The sequence below is a fragment of the Hypanus sabinus genome, unplaced genomic scaffold (genome assembly GCF_030144855.1).
Source record: "Hypanus sabinus isolate sHypSab1 unplaced genomic scaffold, sHypSab1.hap1 H_5, whole genome shotgun sequence".
NCBI lineage: Eukaryota > Metazoa > Chordata > Chondrichthyes > Myliobatiformes > Dasyatidae > Hypanus > Hypanus sabinus.
Genome location: NW_026779046.1, coordinates 56,020 through 77,875, shown reverse-complemented (window position 1 = coordinate 77,875; position 21,856 = coordinate 56,020). Strand labels below are relative to the sequence as shown.

The window sequence follows — 21,856 nt, the reverse complement described above, 5'->3', positions numbered from 1 at the left end:
CCAGCATGGGATGTGACAGTGTGCCCGGTGCCCGGGGAGGGGTCACTGGGTGGAGTAAAACCAGCATGGGATGTGTCAGTGTGCCCAGTGCCCGGGGAGGGTTCACTGGGTGGAGTAAAACCAGCATGGGATGTTGTCAGTGTGCCCGGTGCCCAGGCAGGGGACACAGGGTGGTAAAACCAGCATGGGATTTGTCAGTGTGCCCAGTGCCCAGGGAGGGGACACTGGGTGGAGTAAAACCAGCATGGGATGTATCAGTGTGCCCGGTGCCCGGGGAGGTGACACTGGGTGGAGTAAAACCAGCATGGGATGTTGTCAGTGTGCCCGGTACCCAGGGAGGGGATACTGGGTGGAGTAAAACCAGCATGGGATGTGTCAGTGTGCCCAGTGCCCAGGGAGGGGACACTGGGTGGTAAGACCAGCATGGGATGTGTCAGTGTGCCCGGTGCCCAGGGAGGGGACACTGGGTGGAGTAAAACCAGCATGGGATGTTGTCAGTGTGCCCGGTACCCAGGGAGGGGATACTGGGTGGAGTAAAACCAGCATGGGATGTGTCAGTGTGCCCGGTGCCTGGGGAGGGGACACTGGGTGGAGTAAAACCAGAATGGGATGTGTCAGTGTGCCCGGTGCCCAGGGAGGGGTCACTGGGTGGTAAAACCAGCATGGGATGTGTCAGTGTGCCCGGTACCCAGGGAGGGGACACTGGGTGGTAAAACCAGCATGGGATGTGTCAGTGTGCCCGATGCCCAGGGAGGGGACACTGGGTGGTAAAACCAGCATGGGATGTGTCAGTGTGCCCAGTGCCCAGGGAGGGGACACTGGGTGGTAAAACCAGCTTGGGATGTGTCAGTGTGCCCAGTGCCCAGGGAGTGGACACTGGGTTGTAAAACCAGCATGGGATGTGTCAGTGTGCCTGGTGCCTGGGGAGGGGTTTCTGGGTGGTAAAACCAGCATGGGATGTTGTCAGTGTGCCCGGTGCCCGGGGAGGTGACACTGGGTGGAGTAAAACCAGCATGGGATGTGTCAGTGTGCCCAGTACCCAGGGAGGGGACACTGGGTGGAGTAAAACCAGCATGGGATGTTGTCAGTGTGCCCGGTGCCTGGGGAGGGGACACTGGGTGGTAAAACCAACATGGGATGTGTCAGTGTGCCTGGTACCCAGGGAGGGGACACTGGGTGGTAAAACCAACATGGGATGTGTCAGTGTGCCTGGTACCCAGGGAGGGGACACTGGGTGGAGTAAAACCAGCATGGGATGTGTCTGTGTGCCCGGTGCCCGGGGAGGGGACACTGGGTGATAAAACCAGCATGGGATGTGTCAGTGTGCCCAGTGCCCGGGGTGGGGTTACTGGGTGGTAAAACCAGCATGGGATGTGTCAGTGTGCCCAGTGCCCGGGGTGGGGTTACTGGGTGGAGTAAAACCAGCATGGGATGTGTCAGTGTGCCCGGTGCCCAGGGAGGGGACACTGGGCGGTAAAACCAGCATGTGATGTTGTCAGTGTGCCCGGTGCCTGGGGAGGGGTCACTGGGTGGAGTAAAACCAGCATGGGATGTGTCAGTGTGCCCGGTGCCCAGGGAGGGGACACTGGGTGGTAAAACCAGCATGGGATGTGTCAGTGTGCCCGGTGCCCAGGGAGGGGACACTGGGTGGAGTAAAACCAGCATGGGATGTGTCAGTGTGCCAGTGCCCAGGGAGGAGACACTGGGTGGTAAAACCAGCATGGGATGTGTCAGTGTGCCCAGGGCCCAGGGAGGGGACACTGGGTGGTAAAACCTGCATGGGATGTGTCAGTGTGCCCGGTGCCCAGGGAGGGGACACTGGGTGGAGTAAAACCAGCATGGGATGTGTCAGTGTGCCCGGTGCCCAGGGAGGGGACACTGGGTGGAGTAAAACCAGCATGGGATGCGTCAGTGTGCCCAGTGCCCAGGGAGGGGACACTGGGTGGTAAAACCAGCATGGGATGTGTCAGTGTGCCCGGTACCCAGGGAGGGGACACTGAGTGGAGTAAAACCAGCATGGGATGTGTCAGTGTGCCCAGTGCCCAGGGAGGGGACACTGGGTGGTAAAACCAGCATGGGATGTTATCAGTGTGCCCGGTGCCGGGGCAGGGGACACTGGGTGGTAAAGCCAGCATGGGTTGTGTCAGTGTGCCCGGTGCCCAGGGAGGGGACACTGGGTGGAGTAAAACCAGCATGGGATGCGTCAGTGTGCCCAGTGCCCAGGGAGGGGACACTGGGTGGTAAAACCAGCATGGGATGTGTCAGTGTGCCCGGTAGCCAGGGAGGGGACACTGAGTGGAGTAAAACCAGCATGGGATGTGTCAGTGTGCCCAGTGCCCAGGGAGGGGACACTGGGTGGTAAAACCAGCATGGGATGAGTCAGTGTGCCCAGTGCCCAGGGAGGGGATACTGGGTAGAGTAAAGCCAGCATGGGATGTGTCAGTGTGCCCAGTGCCCAGGGCGGGGTCACTGGGTGGTAAAACCAGCATGGGATGTGTCCGTGTGCCCGGTGCCCAGGGAGGGGACACTGGGTGGTAAAACCAGCATGGGATGTGTCAGTGTGCCCGGTGCCCGGGGAGGGGGCACTGGGTGGAGTAAAACCAGCATGGGATGTGTCAGTGTGCCCGGTGCCCAGGGAGGGGACACTGGGTGGAGTAAAACCAGCATGGGATGAGTCAGTGTGCCCAGTGCCCAGGGAGGGGATACTGGGTAGAGTAAAGCCAGCATGGGATGTGTCAGTGTGCCCGGTGCCCAGGGAGGGGACACTGGGTGGTAAAACTAGCATGGGATGTGTCAGTGTGCCCAGTGCCCAGGGAGGGGACACTGGGTGGTAAAACCAACATGGGATGTGTCAGTGTGCCCAGTGCCCGGGGAGGGGTCATTGGGTGGAGTAAAACCAGCATGGGATGTGTCAGTGTGCCCGGTGCCCAGGGAGGGGACTCTGGGTGGTAAAAGCAGCATGGGATGTGTCAGTGTGCCCAGTGCCCAGGGAGGGGTCACTGGGTGGAGTAAAGCCAGCATGGGATGTGTCAGTGTGCCCGGTGCCCAGGGAGGGGTCACTGGGTGGTAAAACCAGCATGGGATGTGTCAGTGTGCCCGGTGCCTGGGGAGGGGTCACTGGGTGGTAAAACCAGCATGGGATGTGTCAGTGTGCCCGGTGCCCAGGGAGGGGATACTGGGTAGAGTAAAGCCAGCATGGGATGTGTCAGTGTGCCCGGTGCCCAGGGAGGGGACACTGGGTGGTAAAACTAGCATGGGATGTGTCAGTGTGCCCAGTGCCCAGGGAGGGGACACTGGGTGGAGTAAAACCTGCATGGGATGTGTCAGTGTGCCCGGTGCCCAGGGAGGGGACACTGGGTGGAGTAAAACCTGCATGGGATGTGTCAGTGTGCCCGGTGCCCAGGGAGGGGACACTGGGTGGTAAAACCAGCATGGGATGTGTCAGTGTGCCCGGTGCCCAGGGAGGGGACACTGGGTGGTAAAACCAGCATGGGATGTGTCAGTGTGCCCGGTGCCCAGGGAGGGGACACTGGGTGGTAAAACCAGCATGGGATGTGTCAGTGTGCCCGGTGCCCAGGGAGGGGACACTGGGTGGTAAAACCAGCATGGGATGTGTCAGTGTGCCCGGTGCCCAGGGAGGGGACTCTGGGTGGTAAAAGCAGCATGGGATGTGTCAGTGTGCCCGGTGCCTGGGGAGGGGTTTCTGGGTGGAGTAAAACTAGCATGGGATGTGTCAGTGTGCCCGGTGCCCAGGGAGGGGACACTGGGTGGTAAAACCTGCATGGGATGTGTCAGTGTGCCCAGTGCCCAGGGAGGGGACACTGGCTGGAGTAAAACCAGCATGGGATGTGTCAGTGTGCCCGGTGCCCAGGGAGGGGACACTGGCTGGAGTAAAACCAGCATGGGATGTGTCAGTGTGCCCGGTGCCCAGGGAGGGGTCACTGGGTGGAGTAAAACCAGCATGGGTTGTGTCAGTGTGCCCGGTGTCCAGGGAGGTGACACTGGGTGGAGTAAAACCAGCATGGGATGTGTCAGTGTGCCCGGTGCCCAGGGAGGGGTCACTGGGTGGAGTAAAACCAGCATGGGATGTGTCAGTGTGCCCGGTGCCCAGGGAGGGGTCACTGGGTGGAGTAAAACCAGCATGGGATGTGTCAGTGTGCCCGGTGCCCAGGGAGGGGTCACTGGGTGGAGTAAAACCAGCATGGGTTGTGTCAGTGTGCCCGGTGCCCAGGGAGGTGACACTGGGTGGTAAAACCAGCATGGGATGTGTCAGTGTGCCCGGTGCCCAGGGAGGGGACACTGGGTGGTAAAACCAGCATGGGATGTGTCAGTGTGCCCGGTGCCCAGGGAGGGGTCACTGGGTGGAGTAAAACCAGCATGGGTTGTGTCAGTGTGCCCAGTGCCCAGGGAGGGGACACTGGGTGGTAAAACCAGCATGGGATGTGTCAGTGTGCCCGGTGCCCAGGGAGGGGACACTGGGTGGTAAAACCTGCATGGGATGTGTCAGTGTGCCCAGTGCCCAGGGAGGGGACACTGGCTGGAGTAAAACCAGCATGGGATGTGTCAGTGTGCCCAGTGCCCAGGGAGGGGTCACTGGGTGGAGTAAAACCAGCATGGGATGTGTCAGTGTGCCCAGTGCCCAGGGAGGGGACACTGGGTGGTAAAACCAGCATGGGATGTGTCAGTGTGCCCAGTGCCCAGGGAGGGGACACTGGGTGGTAAAACCAGCATGGGATGTGTCAGTGTGCCCAGTGCCCAGGGAGGGGACACTGGGTGGTAAAACCAGCATGGGATGTGTCAGTGTGCCCGGTGCCCAGGGAGGGGTCACTGGGTGGAGGAAAACCAGCATGGGATGTGTCAGTGTGCCCGGTGCCCAGGGAGGGGTCACTGGGTGGAGAAAAACCAGCATGGGATGTGTCAGTGTGCCCGGTGCCCAGGGAGGGGACACTGGGTGGAGTAAAACCAGCATGGGATGTGTCAGTGTGCCCGGTGCCCGGGGAGGGGACACTGGTTGGAGTAAAACCAGCATGGGATGTGTCAGTGTGCCCGGTACCCAGGGAGGGGTCACTGGGTGATGAAACCAGCATGGGATGTTGTCAGTGTGCCCGGTGCCCGGGGAGGGGACACTGGGTGGTAAAACCAGAATGGGATGTGTCAGTGTGCCCGGTGCCCAGGGAGGGGTCACTGGGTGGAGTAAAACCAGCATGGGATGTGTCAGTGTGCCCAGTGCCCAGGGAGGGGATACTGGGTAGAGTAAAGCCAGCATGGGATGTGTCAGTGTGCCCGGTGCCCAGGGAGGGGACACTGGGTGGTAAAACCAGCATGGGATGTGTCAGTGTGCCCAGTGCCCAGGGAGGGGACACTGGGTGGTAAAACCAGCATGGGATGTTGTCAGTGTGCCCGGTGCCCAGGGAGGGGACACTGGGTGGTAAAACCAGCATGGGATGTGTCAGTGTGCCCGGTGCCCAGGGAGGGGTCACTGGGTGGAGTAAAACCAGCATGGGATGTGTCAGTGTGCCCAGTGCCCAGGGAGGGGACACTGGGTGGTAAAACCAGCATGGGATGTGTCAGTGTGCCCGGTGCCCAGGGAGGGGACACTGGGTGGAGTAAAACCAGCATGGGATGTGTCAGTGTGCCCGGTGCCCAGGGAGGGGTCACTGAGTGGAGTAAAACCAGCATGGGATGTGTCAGTGTGCCCGGTGCCCAGGGAGGGGTCACTGGGTGGAGTAAAACCAGCATGGGATGTGTCTGTGTGCCCGGTGCCCTGGGAGGGGACACTGGGTGGTAAAACCAGCATGGGATGTGTCAGTGTGCCCGGTGCCCAGGGAGGGGTCACTGGGTGGAGTAAAACCAGCATGGGATGTGTCAGTGTGCCCGGTGCCCAGGGAGGGGTCACTGAGTGGAGTAAAACCAGCATGGGATGTGTCAGTGTGCCCGGTGCCCAGGGAGGGGACACTGGGTGGTAAAAGCAGCATGGGATGTGTCAGTGTGCCCAGTGCCCAGGGAGGGGTCACTGGGTGGTAAAACCAGCATGGGATGTTATCAGTGTGCCCGGTGCCCAGGGAGGGGTCACTGGGTGGAGTAAAACCAGCATGGGATGTGTCAGTGTGCCCGGTGCCCAGGGAGGGGTCACTGGGTGGTAAAACCAGCATGGGATGTGTCAGTGTGCCCAGTGCCCAGGGAGGGGACACTGGGTGGTAAAACCAGCATGGGATGTGTCAGTGTGCCCAGTGCCCAGGGAGGGGACACTGGGTGGTAAAACCAGCATGGGATGTGTCATTGTGCCCGGTGCCCAGGGAGGGGTCACTGGGTGGAGTAAAACCAGCATGGGATGTGTCAGTGTGCCCAGTGCCCAGGGAGGGGACACTGGGTGGTAAAACCAGCATGGGATGTGTCAGTGTGCCCAGTGCCCAGGGAGGGGACACTGGGTGGTAAAACCAGCATGGGATGTGTCAGTGTGCCTGGTGTACAGGGAGGGGTCACTGGGTGGAGTAAAACCAGCATGGGATGTGTCAGTGTGCCCGGTGCCCAGGGAGGGGTCACTGGGTGGAGGAAAACCAGCATGGGATGTGTCAGTGTGCCCGGTGCCCAGGGAGGGGTCACTGGGTGGTAAAACCAGCATGGGATGTGTCAGTGTGCCCGGTGCCCAGGGAGGGGACACTGGGTGGTAAAACCAGCATGGGATGTGTCAGTGTGCCCGGTGCCCAGGGAGGGGTCGTTGGGTGGAGGAAAACCAGCATGGGATGTGTCATTGTGCCCGGTGCCCAGGGAGGGGTCACTGGGTGGAGGAAAACCAGCATGGGATGTGTCAGTGTGCCCGGTGCCCAGGGAGGGGACACTGGGTGGAGTAAAACCAGCATGGGATGTGTCAGTGTGCCCGGTGCCCAGGGAGGGGACACTGGGTGAAGAAAAACCAGCATGGGATGTGTCAGTGTGCCCGGTGCCCAGGGAGGGGACACTGGTTGGAGTAAAACCAGCATTGGATGTTGTCAGTGTGCCCGGTGCCCGGGGAGGGGACACTGGCTGGTAAAACCAGCATGGGATGTTGTCAGTGTGCCCGGTGCCCGGGGAGGGGACACTGGGTGGAGTAAAACCAGCATGGGATGTGTCAGTGTGCCCGGTACCCAGGGAGGGGACACTGGGTGGAGTAAAACCAGCATGGGATGTGTCAGTGTGCCCGGTGCCTGGGGAGGGGTCATTGGGTGGAGTAAAACCAGCATGGGATGTGTCAGTGTGCCCGGTACCCAGGGAGGGGACACTGGGTGGAGTAAAACCAGCATGGGATGTGTCAGTGTGCCCGGTGCCTGGGGAGGGGTCACTGGGTGGTAAAACCAGCATGGGATGTGTCAGTGTGCCCAGTGCCCAGGGAGGGGATACTGGGTGGAGTAAAACCAGCATGGGATGTGTCAGTGTGCCCAGTGCCCAGGGAGGGGATACTGGGTAGAGTAAAGCCAGCATGGGATGTGTCAGTGTGCCCGGTGCCCAGGGAGGGGACACTGGGTGGTAAAACCAGCATGGGATGTGTCAGTGTGCCCAGTGCCCAGGGAGGGGACACTGGGTGGTAAAACCAGCATGGGATGTGTCAGTGTGCCCAGTGCCCGGGGAGGGGACACTGGGTGGAGTAAAACCAGCATGGGATGTGTCAGTGTGCCCGGTGCCCAGGGAGGGGACACTGGGTGGAGTAAAACCTGCATGGGATGTGTCAGTGTGCCCGGTGCCCAGGGAGGGGACACAGGGTGGAGTAAAACCAGCATGGGATGTGTCAGTGTGCCCGGTGCCCAGGGAGGGGACACAGGGTGGAGTAAAACCAGCATGGGATGTGTCAGTGTGCCTGGTGCCAGGGAGGAGACACTGGGTGGTAAAACTTGCATGGGATGTTGTCAGTGTGCCCGGTGCCCAGGGAGGGGACACTGGGTGGTAAAACCAGCATGGGATGTGTCAGTGTGCCCAGTTCCCAGGGAGGGGTCACTGGGTGGTAAAACCAGCATGGGATGTGTCAGTGTGCCCAGTGCCCAGGGAGGGGTCACTGGGTGGTAAAACCAGCATGGGATGTGTCAGTGTGCCCGGTGCCCAGGGAGGGGACACTGGATGGTAAAACCAGCATGGGATGAGTCAGTGTGCCCGGTGCCTGGGGAGGGGTTTCTGGGTGGAGTAAAACCAGCATGGGATGTGTCAGTGTGCCCAGTGCCCAGGGAGGGGACACTGGGTGGAGTAAAACCAGCATGGGATGTTGTCAGTGTGCCCGGTGCCCAGGGAGGGGACACTGGGTGGTAAAACCAGCATGGGTTGTGTCAGTGTGCCCAGTGCCCAGGGAGGGGACACTGGGTGGAGTAAAACCAGCATTGGATGTTGTCAGTGTGCCCGGTGCCCGGGGAGGGGACACTGGCTGGTAAAACCAGCATTGGATGTTGTCAGTGTGCCCAGTGCCCAGGGAGGGGTCACTGGGTGATGAAACCAGCATGGGATGTGTCAGTGTGCCCGGTGCCCAGGGAGGGGACACTGGGTGGTAAAACCAGCATGGGATGTGTCAGTGTGCCCGGTGCCCAGGGAGGGGACACTGGGTGGTAAAACCAGCATGGGATGTGTCAGTGTGCCCGGTGCCCAGGGAGGGGACACTGGGTGGAGTAAAACCAGCATGGGATGTGTCAGTGTGCCCGGTGCCCAGGGAGGGGACACTGGGTGGTAAAACCAGCATGGGATGTGTCAGTGTGCCCGGTGCCCAGGGAGGGGTCACTGGGTGGAGTAAAACCAGCATGGGATGTGTCAGTGTGCCTGGTGTCCAGGGAGGGGACACTGGGTGGTAAAACCAGCATGGGATGTGTCAGTGTGCCCGGTGCCGGGGGAGGGGACACTGGGTGGAGTAAAACCAGCATGGGATGTGTCAGTGTGCCCGGTGCCCAGGGAGGGGTCACTGGGTGGTAAAACCAGCATGGGATGTGACAGTGTGCCCGGTGCCCGGGGAGGGGACACTGGGTGGAGTAAAACCAGCATGGGATGTGTCAGTGTGCCCGGTGCCCTGGGAGGGGACACTGGGTGGAGTAAAACCAGCATGGGATGTGTCAGTGTGCCCAGTGCCCAGGGAGGGGACACTGGGTGGTAAAAGCAGCATGGGATGTGTCAGTGTGCCCAGTGCCTTGGGAGGGGTCACTGGGTGGAGTAAAACCAGCATGGGATGTGTCAGTGTGCCCGGTGCCTTGGGAGGGGTCACTGGGTGGAGTAAAACCAGCATGGGATGTGTCAGTGTGCCCGGTGCCCAGGGAGGGGTCACTGGGTGGTAAAACCAGCATGGGATGTGTCAGTGTGCCCAGTGCCCAGGGAGGGGACACTGGGTGGAGTAAAACCAGCATGGGATGTGTCAGTGTGCCCGGTACCCAGGGAGGGGACACTGGGTGGAGTAAAACCAGCATGGGATGTGTCAGTGTGCCAGTGCCCAGGGAGGGGACACTGGGTGGTAAAACCAGCATGGGATGTTGTCAGTGTGCCCGGTACCCAGGGAGGGGACACTGGGTGGTAAAACCAGCATGGGATGTGACAGTGTGCCCGGTACCCAGGGAGGGGTCACTGGGTGGTAAAACCAGCATGGGATGTGACAGTGTGCCCGGTGCCCAGGGAGGGGACACTGGGTGGAGTAAGACCAGCATGGGATGTGTCAGTGTGCCCAGTGCCCAGGGAGGGGTCACTGGGTGGTAAAACCAGCATGGGATGTGACAGTGTGCCCGGTACCCAGGGAGGGGTCACTGGGTGGTAAAACCAGCATGGGATGTGTCAGTGTGCCTGGTGCCCAGGGAGGGGACACTGGGTGGAGTAAAACCAGCATGGGATGTTGTCAGTGTGCCCGGTGCCCAGGGAGGGGACACTGGGTGGTAAAACCAGCATGGGATGTGTCAGTGTGCCCAGTGCCCAGGGAGGGGACACTGGGTGGTAAAACCAGCATGGGATGTGTCAGTGTGCCCGGTGCCGGGGGAGGGGTCATTGGGTGGTAAAACCAGCATGGGATGTGTCAGTGTGCCCAGTGCCCAGGGAGGGGACACTGGGTGGAGTAAAACCAGCATGGGATGTGTCAGTGTGCCCAGTGCCCAGGGAGGGGACACTGGGTGGAGTAAAACCAGCATGGGATGTGTCAGTGTGCCCGGTGCCCAGGGAGGGGACACTGGGTGGTAAAACCAGCATGGGATGTGTCAGTGTGCCCGGTGCCCAGGGAGGGGACACTGGGTGGAGTAAAACCAGCATGGGATGTGTCAGTGTGCCCAGTGCCCAGGGAGGGTTCACTGGGTGATAAAACCAACATGGGATGTTATCAGTGTGCCCGGTACCCAGGGAGGGGACACTGGGTGGTAAAACCAGCATGGGATGTGTCAGTGTGCCCGGTGCCCAGGGAGGTGACACTGGGTGGTAAAACCAGCATGGGATGTGTCAGTGTGCCCGGTGCCCAGGGAGGGGTCACTGGGTGGTAAAACCAGCATGGGATGTGACAGTGTGCCCGGTGCCCAGGGAGGGGACACTGGGTGGAGTAAAGCCAGCATGGGATGTGTCAGTGTGCCCGGTGCCCAGGGAGGGGTCACTGGGTGGTAAAGCCAGCATGGGATGTGTCAGTGTGCCCAGTGCCCGGGGAGGGGACACTGAGTGGTAAAACAAGCATGGGATGTATCAGTGTGCCCAGTTCCCAGGGAGGGGACACTGGGTGGTAAAACCAGCATGGGATGTGTCAGTGTGCCCGGTGCCCGGGGAGGGGACACTGGGTGGTAAAACCAGCATGGGATGTGTCAGTGTGCCCGGTGCCCAGGGAGGGGTCACTGGGTGGAGTAAAACCAGCATGGGATGTGTCAGTGTGCCCGGTGCCCAGGGAGGGGACACTGGGTGGAGTAAAACCAGCATGGGATGTGTCAGTGTGCCCGGTACCCAGGGATGGGACACTGGGTGGTAAAACCAGCATGGGATGTGTCAGTGTGCCCGGTGCCCAGGGAGGGGACACTGGGTGGAGTAAAACCAGCATGGGATGTGTCAGTGTGCCCGGTGCCCAGGGAGGGGTCACTGAGTGGAGTAAAACCAGCATGGGATGTTGTCAGTGTGCCCGGTACCCAGGGAGGGGTCACTGGGTGGTAAAACCAGCATGGGATGTGTCAGTGTGCCCGGTGCCCAGGGAGGGGACACTGGGTGGAGTAAAACCAGCATGGGATGTGTCAGTGTGCCCGGTGCCCAGGGAGGGGACACTGGGTGGAGTAAAACCAGCATGGGATGTGTCAGTGTGCCCGGTGCCCAGGGAGGGGTCACTGAGTGGAGTAAAACCAGCATGGGATGTTGTCAGTGTGCCCGGTGCCCAGGGAGGGGACACTGGGTGGAGTAAAACCAGCATGGGATGTGTCAGTGTGCCCGGTGCCCAGGGAGGGGACACTGGGTGGTAAAACCAGCATGGGATGTGTCAGTGTGCCCAGTGCCCAGGGAGGGGACACTGGGTGGAGTAAAACCAGCATGGGATGTGTCAGTGTGCCCGGTGCCTGGGGAGGGGACACTGGGTGGTAAAACCAGCATGGGATGTGTCAGTGTGCCCGGTGCCCAGGGAGGGGACACTGGGTGGTAAAACCAGCATGGGATGTGTCAGTGTGCCCGGTGCCCTGGGAGGGGACACTTGGTGGTAAAACCAGCATGGGACGTGTCAGTGTGCCCGGTGCCTGGGGAGGGGTCACTGGGTGGAGTAAAATCAGCATGGGATGTGTCAGTGTGCCAGTGCCCGGGGAGGGGACACTGGGTGGTAAAACCAGCATGGGATGTGTCAGTGTGCCCGGTGCCCAGGGAGGTGACACTGGGTGATAAAATCAGCATGGGATGTGTCAGTGTGCCGGTGCCCAGGGAGGGGACACTGGGTGGTAAAACCAGCATGGGATGTGTCAGTGTGCCCGGTGCCCAGGGATGGGACACTGGGTGGTAAAACCAGCATGGGATGTGTCAGTGTGCCCGGTGCCCAGGGAGGTGACACTGGGTGATAAAACCAGCATGGGATGTGTCAGTGTGCCCGGTGCCCAGGGAGGTGACACTGGGTGGTAAAACCAGCATGGGATGTGTCAGTGTGCCCGGTGCCCAGGGAGGGGACACTGGGTGGAGTAAAACCAGCATGGGATGTGTCAGTGTGCCCAGTGCCGGGTGCCTGGGGGAGGGGGCACGGTATGGATTTGGGAGAGGAATTAGAGGACAGGAATCTCAGTGTCTATTTCTGACTCCAGGCTGTTCACAGAGAGGGATCGAACCAAGAAAGGTCCTTGTTCCAGGGTATTCAGAGACCCAGTACAACCCTACTGGTGACTTGGCATTGGTGTGATAGGAGGGTCACTGTCGAACATGGCCCAGGGGAGATTTCTGGACAACTCATCCCAGTGCCTCTCACCTTGAGCAGGAAGACTTTTGAAGCGTGTGGGCGCAGATTGGTGTGCTGCCAGGCCAGGTACTCGTCCACACGGGCTCTCAGCTTCAGATCGGAGGGGTACCAGTGGTTGGGGGTCCGGTATTTACCAGCCAGGTACTTCAGGATGGCCACACTGGGAGGGGGGGGAGGAGATAGGGAGCATCATTCTCTTATCAGGTTACCTTCCAGCCAACATCAAACACCCTCTTCCGCTTCCCAGCTCTCTACTTCATCCCTCCCCTCACCTCTTATCCCCCCTCGGCCATCCCATTTTACTTCACTCCTGATGAGGGGTTTCAGCCCAAAACATCTTCACTACCTCCTCCCATAGATGCTGTCTGGCCTGCTGAGTTCTGCTAGCATTTTGTGTTCTTATACAGTGCATTGGTCTTTTTCAATTGTTGGATTGAGTTCAAGAGCCGGGAGGTAATGTTACAGCTGTATAGGACCCTGGTCAGACCCCACTTGGAGCCCTGGGAAAAAGCCTCTGACTATCCACACAATCAATGCCTCTCATCATCTTATACACCTCTGTCAGGTCACCTCTCAATCTCTGTCACCCCAAGGAGAAAAGGCCGAGTTCACTCAACCTAGTCTCATAAGGCATGCTCCCCAATACAGGCAACATCCTTGTAAATCTCCTCTGCATCCTTTCTATGTTTTCCACGTCCTTCCTGTATAGTGAGGTGACCGGAACTGAGCACAGTACTCCAAGTGGGGTCTGACCAGGGTCCTATATAGCTGCAACATTATTTCTCGGCTCTTAACCTCAATCCCACAGTTGAAGAAGTCCAATGCACTGTATAGTCAGAAGCTTTTCCCCAGGGCTGAAATGGCTAACACGAGAGGGCACAGGTTTAAGGTGCTTGGAAGTAGGTACTGAGGGGATGTCAGGGGTAAGTTTTTTACACAGAAGACTGGTGAGTGCGTGGAATGGGGTGCTGGTGGCAGTTGTGGAGGTGGATACGATAGGGTCTTTTAAGAGATTCCTGGATAGGTACATGGAGCTTAGAAAAATAGGTAACCCTAGGTAATTTCTAAAGTACGTTCGGCAAAGCTTTGTGGGCCGAAGAACCTGTTTTGTACTGTAGGTTTTCTATGTGTTATGGTATTAAATGCTGTGGTATAGTTGATGAACAGCATTCTGACGTAGGTGTTTGTGTTGTCCGGGTGGTCTAAAGCCGTGTGGAGAGCCACTGAGACTGCATCTGCCGTTGACCTATTGTGGCGATAGGCCAATTGCAGTGGGTCCAGGTCTTTGCTGAGGCAGGAGTTCAGTCTAGTCATGACCAACCTCTCAAAGCATCTCATCACTGTCGATGTGAGTGTTACCGGGCAGTAGTCATTAAGGCAGCCCACATGATTATTCTTGGACACTGGTATAATTTTTGCTTTTTTGAAGCAAGTGGGAACTTCCGCCCGTAGCAGTAATGTTACGTCTGTAGCCCCCTCCTTTGTGAGAATTGCAAGATCACTGTTGGGTTGGGTCAAGGGGCCCAGAAAAGGGGAAAAGAGACGTGCAGGCTGGCTCGTTTCCCCGGCGATGTAAAGCTACGGGACATGGCCATTGTCTCCGGAAGACCAGGTTGTGTATTGAGTACTGTACTATTCATTGAAGCCCCTCAGGGGATGACCAGAGTGGGCTGGTTGAGGGATTGCATCATCCCAACCTGATTGACATCTGAGACCCCGTGAGTAAGGATAAAAGAGGGTCTGGGGAACAACCCCTTCAGACGCACCAGAAGAAACGTTAAGTGACCACGTAACGGCAGGAAGTCATTAGAAGGAGGTCACGTTGGTTCAGTTCCGTTGCTGGAACCACGGAAAACAGCTTGTAGCTAACAACGGGGAAGCCCGCTCCCCTGACTCAACGGATTGGCATCATAAAAGACCTGGGCAAGTTTAAACTGCATCACTTTTAAACCCAACAACGCTGCAGCTTGAACGAACTGATAGAGACTGTTATCTTTCCATCGGACAATACATTATCCCCTAGACAACGATAGAACGATTTCTTATTGATTATTATTATACCCACGTGCTAGTTTTAGTATTGACGACGTATATTATCTGTATGTTTGCATTAATCTTATTTTTGTGCCCTTTATCAATAAATACTTTTAAAAATAGTACCATCAGACTTCAATGGACCTCTCTATCTTTGCTGGTAAGTGATCCAGTTACAGGAATTCGTAACAAAGTTGGGGTTCTCGTCTCGAGATTTGACACCAAATTGGGGAGCCAGTGAATCGGGCTTGTAAGTCCAAACTTGGATCTGGTACGTGGGTAGCCAGACGGGAAACAAGCAAAGGTGGACGTGGGTGAATTTATAGAAAACCCGACTCTGGAGGCGCTGGAGGTGGCCTCCAAATCGGACTTGGTAAATTTGGTGAAGGAGTTAAACCTCGCAGGGGTGAGGTTGTCAATGAAAAAGCAGGAGGTGCGAAGGGCAATAACTCAGTATTATATCGGGAAGGACGTGTTTGCAGCTGCAGTGTTGGAGAACATCTCTGAAAAGGTACCTGCTAGTGGGACGGCTCAGTTAGAGTTGGAGAAATTAAAGTTGGAACATGCAATTAAGTTAAAGCAGCTGGAGGCAGCCCAGAGAGAGAAAGAGAGGGAAAGGGCCAGGAGAGAGAGCAAGAGAGGGAAAGGGCCGAGAGAGAGCAAGAGAGGGAAAGGGCCGAGAGAGAGCAAGAGAGGGAAAGGGCCGGGAGAGAGCAAGAGAGGGAAAGGGCCGGGAGAGAGCAAGAGAGGGAAAGGGCTGAGAGAGAGAAAGAGAGGGAGAGCATGAAATTCAGTTAAAACAGCTGGAAGCAGCTGAGAAAGAGAAACAGAGGAAACATGACTTGGAGATGGAGAAGTTACGGCAGGAGCCACGAGTTCCGGGGTCAGACCGAGAGGAGTGGTTCAATGTTAGTCGAGAGTTGAGGCTAGTACCTCCGTTCGAGGAGACGGATGTGGATAGTTATTTCTTGCTTTTTGAAAAGATGGCCGTGAATCAGAAGTGGCCCAGAGGTCAGTGGGTGGTGATGCCACAAAGTGTGTTAAAAGGGAAGGCACAGCGGGTATATACGGCGTTGGCCATGGAGGAGGGAGAGGACGAGAGTTATGACAAAGTAAAGGCGGCCATTCTCCGGAGTTATCAGCTAGTACCTGAGGCGTATAGACAAAAGTTTAGAAATTTAAAGAAAGGGTGGAATCAGACATATACTGAGTTTGCCTATGAGAAGGGGGTGCTCTTGGACCAGTGGTGCACCGCAGAGAGAGTGGGAGAGGATTATGGGCATCTCAGGGAGTTAATTCTGATTGAAGAATTTAAAGGTTGTGTTTCGGAGGATATCCGGACGTATTTGAATGAGAAGCCACATAAGTCCATCTTGGAATTTGCTAGGTTCGCAGATGAATATGCCCTAACACACAAGACAAAGTTTTCCTCGAATAAAAGTTCCCAGAGTGACCGTGGGAACGATAGAGAAAGCCCGCTGGCTGAGGCAGAGGTCCCGCTGGGAGCTAGTGGTAAGGTTGAGGGGGAAAGGCCAGACGGCCAGAGATTTCTGGGCTTGACCTGTTTTAATTGTGGAAGGGGGGAGCATATTGCATCTCAGTGCTTTGCTCCGAGGAAAGAGACAGGAAAAGGGAAAGCAGCAGTCCCTATCGGATGTGCCGTGGTAATCAGTAAATCGACAAGAGAGCCCCGGGTAGACAGAGTACGAGAAGGGTCTGAGACTTGTCTGTCACACGGAACTGTGTCTGTGAGGGAGGGGGACACACCAGTTCCCATACGGATCTGGAGAGATACGGGGGCTGAGCTGTCGTTGATCAGCAGTAAGGTGCTAGAGTTTGGTCGCAAGATGAGAATGGTAGCTGTGAAGGGAATAAGTAAAGGGACAGAAATGGTGCCCTTACATGAGGTCATTATGGATTGTGAGCTGGTGTCTGGACCAGTTGAAATAGGGGTGCGGTCAGAATTCCCGAGAACTGACGCGGACGTCCTTCTCGGTAACGATTTAGCAGGTGGTAAGGTTTGGGCAGCAATGATGCCGACCCGCCGACCGGCGAGTGCGGTGGCCCCGTCCCTAGAGTCCCAGATCTATCCCGCATGCGCGGTCACTCGCAGCCTGCCAAGAGAGGCAGCTGAGAACGAGAGCAGTTTAAATCCGGCCAGTTTTGATTTGGCCGAGACATTTCTACTGACCCTGTACCACGAGGGTTTAGAGGGTGGTAAAACGAAGAGTAGTAAAGTGGAAGAGGGTAAGGGAGAGGAGGTAGACCTGCCCTTAGCGAGGAGAAAGGTCCTAGAGGCAGAAAATAAAGATGAGGAACTGATAGACCGGTTAAGAGGTCCAGGGTTGGACAGGGATGATCTGTCTGGTTTGGCAGAACTGTTTGAAGAAGTTGAAAATTCTGAAGGTGTTCCCAATAATGAAATGAGGACAGTCCTAGATGAAAAGGGTGCCCTTGCCTTGAAGAAGTCTGCTGGGTTGGCAGAGGAGGTTGTTTCAGCCCACGGGGTTGAGTTTACTCCGGAAGGGAGTTGCCCAGAGAGTAACTGGGAGGATCGGGGGAATTTAGAATTTGAAAAGGGTACGGGTATTGAAAGCCTGGAAGAGGCCAATGTCCCGTTTGAGTGTGTCCAAGATGGGGATGCACGTGGTACTGAACCTAGTAATGGAGCTCAGAAAAAGTCTGAGGTATATGATTCAGTGGAACGAGACGGCCGTCCTCGTGGGTCAGATAGATTTGGTTCAGTGAAGAAAGGGTTAGCCTTGGTAATAGTGGGAAGTGAGAGTTCCCAGGTGTTTGTGCTCGAAAGTGTGTTGAAAGTTAATGCGGAGTTCACAAATGGGGAGATAAATATTATCATTGAAGGAAACGGGAAATCTGTAGTTCCCAAATCGAATGAAGAAATTTAAAACCCTGCCAATCGCTTACCGATTCAGCCGGAAGGTGATGGGGCCCCCCACGCTATTATTATTCCAAAATGCGGTGTGAAGAGGCAGAATTTGAAATGCTGCTCGAGCAAAGCGGTCGAACGAGAAACACATAGCCTGAAGGGTCCTGACTAGAGGGTTAGCCACCTGTGTAAAATTAAAGAGTTGGGTGGAAAGTCAGAAGATGGTCTAAGTTTGGGACACGGTGTTGATAAAATCTTTCCTATATTTCGCCACATTACCCAAGCTCCCCACGTGGGAAGTACCTGGAAACAAGGCGAGGGTTAATGGGGACGCCATTTTAAAATAGCAAAGCCGGTTGTACGGGATTTTGACACAGCCTGTGAATAATAAAGACAACCCCCTGGAAGCCTGCCTGTTCAGTTTGGAAACAACATAAAGATTAGTATTTACATAAACTTTTGTAGATGCGCGGAAGCTAAGAGCACACCTCTTTAGTTTTGTTGCTGAAGGAAAGAAATAAAAATTAGGTGGTTATTAAATTGAAGTCTGATGCTACAAGACTTTAGTATGGTACACAATGTTAAGATATTGAAGAAAGTGACACTGTAATCGTTAACTGTTTAGATACTGAAGTGAATGTATCACTGTATTGCTCCGTAGAAAAAAACACTTTGGTGTTGTGTTAGATTCTAACACCCTGTGAAACTCTGTATTCGTTTTTTTTCAATGGTAAAAAACGCCCTGAAGAAGGGGGGTTTTACGTCCATAGCCCCCTCCTTTGTGAGAATCGCAAGATCACTGTTGGGTTGGGTAAAGGGGCCCAGGAAATGAGAGAGAGACCTGCAGGCTGGCTCGTTTCCCCGGCGATGTAAAGCTAAGGGACATGGCCATTGTCTCCGGAAGACCAAGTTGTGTATTGAATACTGTACTATTCATTGAAGCCCCTCAGGGAATGACCAGAGTGGGCTGGTTGAGGGATTGCATCATCCCAACCTGATTGACTTCTGAGACCCCGTGAGGAAGTATAAAAGAGGGTCTGGGGAACAATCCCTTCAGATGCACCAGAAGAAACGTTAAGCGACCACATAACAGCAGGAAGTCATTAGAAGGAGGTCACGTGCATTCAATTCCGTGGCTGGAACCACGGAAAACAGCTTTTAGCTAACAACGGGGAAGCCCGCTACCCTGACTCAACGGGTTGGCATCATAAAAGACCTGGGGCAAGTTTAAACTGCATCACTTTTAAACCCAACAACGCTGCAGCTTGAACGAACTGATAGTGACTGTTATCTTTCCATCGGACAATACATTATCCCCTAGACAACGATAGAACGATTTCTTATTGATTATTATTATACCCGCGCGCTAGATTTAGTATTGACGACGTATATTATCTGTATGTTTGCATTAATCTTATTTTTGTGCCCTTTATCAATAAATACTTTTAAAAATAGTACCATCAGACTTCAACGGACCTCTCTATCTTTCCAGGTAAGTGATCCAGTTACGGGAATTCGTAACAGTAAGAAGTTAAAAATGTCCTTGAATACTCCTCCCAGTTGGTCAGCACAGATTTTCAGAGCCTTACCAGGTACTCCATCGGGACCTTCTGCCTTGAAGGGTTCACTCTCTTTAAAGACCGTCTAACATCGGCCTCTGAGACAGAGATCACAGGGTCATCAGGTGCAGCAGGGATCTTCACAGCTGTAGTTGTGTTCTCCCTTTCAAAGTGGGCATAGAAGGTGTTGAGTTCATCTGGTAGTGAAGAATCACTGTCATTCATGCTACTGGGTTTCGCTTTGTAGGAAATAATGTCTTGCAGACTCTGCCAGAGTTGCTGTTCATCCAATGTTGACTCCAACCTCATTTCAAATTGTCTCTTCACCCTTGAAATAGCCCTCCACAAATTATACCTGGTTTCCAGGTACAGGCCTGGGTGACCAGACTTGAATGCCACAGATCCAGCCTTCAGCAGATGACAAACCTTCTGGTTCATCCACGGCTTTTGGTTTGGGAATGTACAGTAAGTCTTTGTGGGCACACTCTTATCCCCACAGGTTTTAATGAAGTTGGTAACAACTGCAGCATACTCATCCAGGTTTGAAGATGAATCCCTGAATACAGTCCAGTCCACCGATTCAAAGCAGTCCTGCAGATGCTCCTGTGCTTCCCTTGTCCAAACCTTCTTGGTCCTCTCTGCTGGTGCTGCAGCCTTCAGTCTCTGCCTGTACTCGGGGAGTAGAAGTACAGCCAGGTGATCAGACTTCCCGAAGTGAGGGTGTGGAATAGCACGGTAGGCATTCTAGATGGTGTCTTAACAATGGTCCAGTGTGTTGTTTCCTCTAGTATTGCAAGTGATCTGTTGATGGTAGTTACTTAGTGATTTTTTCAGACTGGCCTGGTTAAAATCTCCCAAAACGATGGCAAAGGCGTTTCCTGAATGCTGATGCCATTGCTCAGATCATCTAAAGCCCGATTGACATTTACCTGAGGTGGAATGTAATCAGCTACCAAAATGACCCTGGAGAACTCCCGTGGTGGGTAAAATGGATGGCACTTTACTGCTGGATATTCCAGGTCTGGTGAGCAGAATTGGGACAGCACTGATATAATTGTGCACCATGAAGAGTCGATCATGAGACATACTCCTCCACCTCTGACTTTTGAGAGAATCTATGGATCTATCCTGGCAGTGTATAGTAAACCCGTTGATCTGCATCGCTGCATCCGGCACAGAAGGGTTAACCAGGATTCCATGAAACAAAGGACACAAGCGGTCCTAATGTCCCTTTGATTCAGCACAAATGCACAGCTAAATAAATATTAAAAGAGGAGTAACAAAAGGTTACCAAGAACAGTCTAATGGGGGTCATCACTTCTCCGGCGATCATTAGAGAGCCTAATGCCAAGGGTAAGAACGACCTCCCATAGCACCCTTTGGAGTAGCGCTGTTGTCTTAGTCTGTTGCTCAAAGTTGCTCCTCTGTTCAGCCAAGGTGGTATGCAGAGGGTGAGAAACATGTCCAGAATTGCCAGGATTTTCAGTAGGGTCCTTTGTTCTACCACAGCCTCCAGTGGGTCCATTTTGTCCATATATCAAAGCCAGCCTTTCTAATCATTTTGCTGATGCCATTGCCCCAGCACACGCCACATAGAGATTGTACTGTCAACAACAGACTGGTAGAACATGTGAAGGAGGGGCCTGCACACTCCAAAAGACCTCAGTCTCCTCAGGAAGTAGAGGTGACTCTGGCACCTTCTTGTACACAGTCTGTCATCCAGCTTCACCTCCAGGTGCTTGTAGGCCCTTACCGGATCCTCACCATCAACTATAATAGGGAGCAGTGCAGCCTTAGTCTTTCTGAAGCCCTTCACCATCTCACTTGTCTTGCTGGTGTTGAGCTGCAGATGATTCAACTTGCACATTTGACAAATTCCTCCACCAGGGCCCTGTACTCATCCTCCCGTCCTCCCATTAGACACCCAGAGTCATCAGAGAATTTCTGTGAATGACATGGCTCAGTATTGCCCCAGTGCTGCTCATAGCCATGTCTGACACACAGCTCTGAAATCGCACAGACTGTGGTCTGCCAGTCAGGTTATCCGTTATCCCATAGAAAACAAACTCAATTTTGACCTTGAATCACACACACGTGAATATCCTCACACCCTCGTCCTCGGTTCCTCTCCTTCCCCTATATCCCCCATTGGTACTTAAGCTCCCTCCCTCAGTCTGCCCCCTTCCCTTCCCAAACTGACCCTCTCAGTGACTTTCACACACCCTCCAGAGGAAGGGGAGGGAGCTGAGCCACTCACTGACACCACAGTCTTTGCACAACAGAGATATGTAGTTCACAGCCGCTGAGGTCCCAGGAACTCACTCGTCAGTGCAGGAGCTCCAGTAATGTGTTGGCCAGCAGGAGGCAGGGAAGCCTGCAGGTCATTCACCTGCACCTGGATCTCAAAGGTTCACTTATCATCAAAGTACACGTGCACTATACAACTCTGAGATTCCTCTTCTCCAGATAGCCATAAACAAAGAAAAACATCAACTCCTCCCAACAGGCAGAAAAACAAATCATGCAAACGGCAAGAACATTAAACCCAACTCCCTGCACAAAAAAATAACAAATTGTGCCAAACAGCAACAAGAAAGAATGCCAACACCATCATCACACCCCCGATATGAAAACATCGTGCAAACAGCACCTAGAACATCAAGCATCCTCCTCATACCAAAAAACAAGTCGTAGAAATGGGAAGAAAATCTAACTGCTACCCCCTCACCCCCTGCCTACCAACAACCGCCCCCCCCCCCCCGCGCCACCTGCACAAAAACTAACAGAATTGGTCAAAATGACAAGAACACCAAACCCCCCACACCACACCCCCCCCCCCACCCCCCGCACAAAAGCTTAAAATCTTGCCAAACAGTAATGAGAAAGACTGGGTGAAATCACAAAATCTGAAACCCATCAAACTGAAAGAGTCCTGTCCCATCCATAAACGGCAGAACTTCGGTAACATCTTCTGACAGCATCCAGGGACAGCCCAGAGGACAT

At 55.0% G+C, this 21,856-nt stretch overlaps 1 protein-coding gene across 1 annotated transcript in view; it reads right to left on the bottom strand.

Annotated features, from left to right (window-relative positions):
• Window positions 1-21,856, bottom strand: part of LOC132386070 (glutathione S-transferase theta-1-like) — a 79,396-nt gene that overhangs the window by 33,644 nt on the left and 23,896 nt on the right. The window contains exon 3 of the mRNA XM_059958357.1: window positions 12,380-12,530. Coding sequence (XP_059814340.1) covers window positions 12,380-12,530 — 151 coding nt within the window. The remainder of the gene's footprint in view (window positions 1-12,379; window positions 12,531-21,856) is intronic.